At 55.6% G+C, this 5,494-nt stretch overlaps 3 protein-coding genes across 3 annotated transcripts in view; 1 reads left to right on the forward strand and 2 right to left on the reverse strand.

Moving 5' to 3' along the window:
* SODALDRAFT_333203 (hypothetical protein) overlaps positions 1-5 on the reverse strand; it is a 2,471-nt gene extending 2,466 nt beyond the window's left edge. The window contains exon 1 of the mRNA XM_028611907.1: positions 1-5. This exon is cut by the window's left edge and continues 2,466 nt beyond it. The gene's annotated coding sequence lies outside the window, so the exon portion shown is untranslated.
* A 2,217-nt stretch (positions 6-2,222) lies between these two features.
* SODALDRAFT_165983 (hypothetical protein) lies at positions 2,223-4,493 on the forward strand. Its single transcript, XM_028606977.1, has 4 exons — positions 2,223-2,386; positions 2,458-3,965; positions 4,063-4,279; positions 4,354-4,493. Exons 1-4 carry the CDS (start codon positions 2,341-2,343, stop codon positions 4,464-4,466), a joined length of 1,884 nt encoding a protein of 627 aa, XP_028466404.1. The 5' UTR covers positions 2,223-2,340; the 3' UTR covers positions 4,467-4,493.
* Position 4,494: 1 nt separating this feature from the next.
* On the reverse strand, positions 4,495-5,237 carry SODALDRAFT_359700 (hypothetical protein; the record flags this gene model as incomplete). Its single annotated transcript, XM_028614196.1, has 4 exons — positions 4,495-4,598; positions 4,637-4,744; positions 4,829-4,897; positions 4,997-5,237. The coding sequence occupies 4 exons, from the start codon at positions 5,235-5,237 to the stop codon at positions 4,495-4,497; spliced, it is 522 nt and encodes a 173-aa protein (XP_028466405.1).
* Between the last annotated feature and the right edge of the window lie 257 nt (positions 5,238-5,494).

Here is a 5,494-nt window from a genome sequence, read left to right on the forward strand (position 1 = left end):
GGGGGGGGGGGGGGGGGGGGGTGAAAGTATTAGTTGTGTTCGTAGAGACCGCAGCACAGCTGAATTCGAAAATAAAGAACGAAAAGAGATATAGATTGACGAAGAGAAAAAGAAGTCAGAAGACTGAACAAGAAAGATGGTAAGATGCCTGATTCAAAACATCGTCTGAATATGTGAAAGGAGAGACAATGGGAGGAAAGAAAGAACAGTGATGGAAGAAGAGTGAATGGAAACAGAACCGTTGGGCAATGGGGGGACAATAAGAATCACCACCCCCAAAAAAGGTCCAGGTCATGTGGTTCAAGTCACAATGAGAGTAAAAAGAAAGCAGGCGCTCACTTGACTCAATGTGCGAGCCGGGGAACAATGAACCGTGAGCCGTGAACAATGAAACCAAACCATTGGCAATAGCAACGCTTTATTGGGAGGGTCCAGGTCCTTTTTCAAACCGCCGACCCAAGACGTCCCCAATTGGGCGGCGCCATCCAGCCTCGATGTGGGTTGAAGTTGTCGAGTTGACGGTTCCAGTCCCGGTCCCGGTCCCCATAGACGCGCTTCGCAGCCGCCCACAGCCAACCAAAACCTACAAGGCCGGGATTATCGAGGTGGTGGGCGGCTCCCCAAACATGACGACTGTGGCTCGGCAGAAGCGTTTCCTGTAGGCTGCTGCGCAAAGGAGGGTACGTCAAAGAATCATTGGCAAACCGTAAAGTTGGTAAAATGGTAGGCTGGCCAAGGAAGGGGACCGTGTGGTGGTTGCATCGCCTTCTCGCACCATGACCGACTTTTTGGGTCCATCATTTTGCCGCACAGAACAGACTGCAAGTAGCTTCGCACGAATACAATACTTCGTACATAGGCGCCAGGACTTGACTCGGCTCGAATGACGAGGATGCGAGCGCCCGAAGACGATAAAGACGAGTTGGACAAACAGACTACTACGCCGTAGTCATGAGGATGAGGGATGACTGCCCCGATTCTTTCTGGAATGCCCAACTGTAGGACGATGCCGATTTCCCAAAATTGTAATTGCCACCCAGAATGTTCGATCGCTTGGCTCGGTACTTCGTTCTGGGAGAAGAAGGCGACGGACGGCCCGTCCGAAGCGTCGAGGAATTGACAGGCGTTGGCGTTGACGTTGGCGTTGACGTTGACGTCTACGGTCCACGGTTCCTGGCTACTGCCAAGGTACGTGTACACGTAGGGAAACACCTAAATGTCAGAGGATTCATCGTGACTGGCTAAAAACGGTCACGGGTAGGTGGCAGCGTGTGTGGCGGTCATGACGGCACGGGAACCTATGGATTTCCATGTTTGAGTCCCTGGACTTCCAGGCTGACAAGCGGAGATGCCATCGGTAAGCGTTGTGGATGTGGCACCACGTGACTTCTGCTGCCGCCGAGCTTTTGAGTACATGAGGTAGCAATGGCCAATCAGTATCCCGCCTGTGGGGACCCTTGTCGATGCTAGGCCAGCGCTACGAGCAGGAAGTAATTACGAAGTACTTTGTATATCCGTATGCAGAAAGGGTCTCTTGTGAATTCTTCTGTTCCCTTTTTTTGGTCCTCTGCAGCTTGAAAGTTCAATCATTTTTCACTTCAAATGGATCCATCCCTTCGAACAGATTCATTACTAGTCATAACAGAGGATTAAGTTCCTTGACTGGCAGAAAGCAAGCAGGAAGTTGAAGAAGGTTCTCTGATATTCGGATGTAAATGAAACCAATCTTTTAGCCCAAATGGAAACCAAACACGTGACTAGCAACCTAGTAATTTGGGGTTTGTCTCTTTTTCTCTTCTTTTTCTTCTTTTTTCCCCAGACCCTGGACCCCAACTTGATACTTTTGGCAGGCGGTGTGGGCGCAAACTCAAACTCTGCGCCCTACCTGCTCTCCCTCTGTATTCTCGTATTTCGTACCTCGTACTTCGTAAGGTACACAACCTTGCCTGAGGCAGTGCGGCACCAGCAAACAATTGCGCGTTGTTCTTTCCTTCTCCCCGCCTCACTCATCCAGCTTCTCCTCTTCCTCCCTTTGCCCCCTCTTCCTTCAACAACCCAAGTCCGTCTGGTCCTGCAATCAAACAAAAGCATTTGCGAGCCCATCTTTACCGCAACCACCGGGTGGAAACATTGCCGTCAGTGGCCCTTTGTCGACGACAAAGGCTCGCGGTCCATCTCTACACAGGGTTGATTTAATATCTTCCTACTGCTTAGTTTCCTCCTCCTCTTAACCTTGCAGCCTCAAAGCTGTTCCCGCATTTCGCATCGTCTTGACTCGGTCTTCCCCATTCCTTTCATCTCCCTCACTCAACCACTGAACAAGTGGCCAACCCAGACACCATGGCCGAGCCTCCTCGCGACATCTCCTCAATTCTCGCCGCCCTAGGTAAGCTAAGCAAGCCTCGTTCCCCCGTCATCTCATCCATTCTATCAGGCTAACGAAAAGAAACCGGACAGGCGCAGCTCAGCGAGGACCCTCGACAGCTCCCAACCCGGCCCAGCCCGGTGTACCACCTTCATACGCTCCTCCGCCCGGAGCTCAGCCACCCCCGTACCCTCCCATGCCTCAGGCGGCGCCACCCCCCCAGCAGTATCCCGGCGCGCCCAGCTACTCCCTTCCTCAACCATCATCCAGCGGCACCCTTGATCTTAGCTCTATTCGTCCCGTGAATTCCGGCACTGTCAGCATCGCAGATGCCATCGCTCAGGCCAAGGCTTTTGCTGCCGAGAAGGGTGTCAGCTCGTATGACCGCCCTGTCGTCTATTCCAACGAACCACCTCGCGCCCAAGATCCCCGCTCTTACCGAAGGACCTCTCGCTCCCGCTCTCCGCCCTCGCGACGCGATCCATACCGCGACCACGTCAACCCGTATCGTGATGAACGACGCGAGGAACGGGCGTCTTCGCGGACCTACGGCCAGGGCCAGAACCAGGGCCAGGGTCAGGGTCAGGGTCAGGGTCAGGGTCAGGGTCAGGGTCAGGGTCAGGGTCAGGGTCAGGGTCACGCTCGCGACCGCTCCTACTCTCCCGGTCCTCGCGGTCGCCCTTTCTCTCCTCGCACCGGCGGCCGTGACCGATCTCCTCTGCGGGGCGACGGCGGGGACGATCACTCGGAGACTATTTCCATCGAGTCCAGTCTGGTCGGGCTTATCATTGGTCGGCAGGGCGAAAACCTCCGTCGAATCGAGAGCGAGTCGGGCTGCAGGGTGCAGTTCATGCCCCCGACCGACGGTGGTCCTTACCGCTCCTGCAGGATATCGGGTCCGAAAGCGCGTCGCGCCGACGTCAAGACGGCCATCAACCGTATCATCGAAGACAGCGGCATGGGCGTCATCAACCGCGGCGGCGCCCTTCGTCAGCAGCAGCAGCAGCAGCAGCAAAATGACCAGCGAGCGGGCTCTGTCCCGCTCAAGGAGGGCGAAGATTGCGTTCAGATTATGGTACCGGATCGAACCGTCGGTCTCATCATCGGCCGCGGTGGCGAGACCATCCGCGATCTACAAGAGCGGTCCGGGTGCCATATCAATATTACTAGCGAGAACAAGAGCATCAACGGCTTACGACCGGTCAACCTGATCGGGACACCCGAGGCGTCCGGCCGCGCGAAGGACCTCATCATGGAGATCGTCGACAGCGACAGCCGCGGGGAAGCCCAGCCGCCACACAGAAAGGGAGGGAGGCAGGATCAGTTTGGTGCTAGTGGTGGTGGCGGTGCTGGCGGTGCTGGCGGCGGTGCTGGCCACGACAAGATCAACGACACCATCTACGTCCCATCGGAGGCCGTCGGTATGATCATCGGAAAAGGTGGAGAGACGATCCGTGAGATGCAGAACGTCACCGCTTGTAAAATCAATGTCGCCCAGTCGTCCGGCCCCGGCGAGGTACAGAGAGAGATCTCTCTCGTAGGTTCCGCCGACAGTATCAGCCGGGCCAAGGCGTCGATTGAAGAGAAGGTGGAAGCCGTGGTAAGTGAAACTCCCAAGAGCTGAGACCGCCTTGAATTCTTTTCTCTTCCCCTCCCTTTGCGTTGCAGGCCTCGCTAATTTGATCCTGTATCTACAGCGCCAGAAGAGTGGTGGTGGTGGCGGTGGTGACGGCGGCGGCCGCGGTGGTGGTGGTGGTGGTGGTGGTGGTGGTGGTGGTGGTGGTGGCCGTGGACGCCAGCAACATCATGACTATGACAACTACTCGCAGCAGGGATCTAACAATACAGGACAGGCTAGCGGGCCGGCTGCACAAGCTCCCGCCGCCGCAGATGGTTCCGACCCATACGCACAATGTAAGTAGACCATCAGCCATTGCCTCGACAGCAAAACAGTACCAGCACCCGCTAATTCTCGTCTCTCATCACAGATGGCGGTTACCAGAATTACCTGGCCCTATGGTATCAATCACTGGTATATCAGCAGCAACAGGGCGGCGGAAGTGCGCCCCCAGCTGGTGGCGCGCCACCTCCCGGAGCCTAGTGAGGACCAGGCGTGTGTGCTGTGCCTTTTATCTCCACGGACGTTGCGCGCTGGTCACCTTGCGTGATGTGATAGGCTCACTCGCCCTGGATTCTTTGATTTTCTCCGACATGATGCCTCGCAAGATGACGCCTGACACCTGACGCCTGATACTTGTCGCGCCGACACACTCTTGATCCGCCGTATTTGCTTGACTTGATGCTGTATTTGTTCGTCGGCATTTAACCAACCGGTGCAGCATCGACGTTTCTGAGACGACCGGGATGATATGATGCTCTCTGTGTCAGGCCACACTTCTTTCACCTCTTTTTCTCCTTTTCTTTCTTTCTCCCCACTCGGGATTACTGGGAGAGAAACCTCACCGTACTCGCTCGCACACGACTTGAACGATGCAACGACACCTCCTGACACGTGCTGTCCTCTGCTGAACTCTGGCCCATGATAGACGGGATCCATCTTTTCTTTCCTTTTTTTTCTTTGGCGCATCTTATCGACTGGGAAACGCTGGTGCCTATCTGTCGCCTTTTCACTCTGGGATTGGGAGGTCTTCTCTTCTCGCGCCCACATGATCTTGACGCTCCGTCTCTGAACGCGCTCATGGGGAAGACGTGTTGAGTGCTCCTTTCGTTTCTCATCGGACCACATGCGCGCCCACTGTGCACGTTCCCTGCTATGGTGACGCCGGTTACTCCTCTCGATGACTACTCTTCCATGCTGCTGCAGATGGGGATGGCGCTGTCGGCAGTTGGTGCGTTGCTTTTTTGAGAGCATGATGAACAAAGGTCAAAGGGGGTGCCCGTCGGTCTCGTTTTGCTGTCTGCCTACTCGTTGCGCTGCATTGGCGTCAAAAACACAGGGTTGCAGGAGCCGTTGACTTTTGATTCTCGCCTCCCACGAACCTATTACCATCCTTTATGGCGCCTCGTTGCGTTTTTTTCTTGCTAGCTTCCTTCCGATGGGTGTGTGTGTCACTGTCTGCTGCCATGGAATAGAAAGGGGTTGGGGGGGGGGGGGGGGGGGGGGGGGGG

This window comes from Sodiomyces alkalinus (assembly GCF_003711515.1).
Source record: "Sodiomyces alkalinus F11 unplaced genomic scaffold SODALscaffold_5, whole genome shotgun sequence".
NCBI lineage: Eukaryota > Fungi > Ascomycota > Sordariomycetes > Glomerellales > Plectosphaerellaceae > Sodiomyces > Sodiomyces alkalinus.

Coding starts and splice junctions, on each gene's coding strand:
- SODALDRAFT_165983 (XM_028606977.1), top strand. CDS start 2,341: ATGGCCGAGCCTCCTCGCGACATCTCCTCAATTCTCGCCGCCCTAG. Junction 2,387..2,457: donor CTCAATTCTCGCCGCCCTAG/GTAAGCTAAGCA, acceptor GAAACCGGACAG/GCGCAGCTCAGCGAGGACCC. Junction 4,280..4,353: donor TTCCGACCCATACGCACAAT/GTAAGTAGACCA, acceptor CTCTCATCACAG/ATGGCGGTTACCAGAATTAC.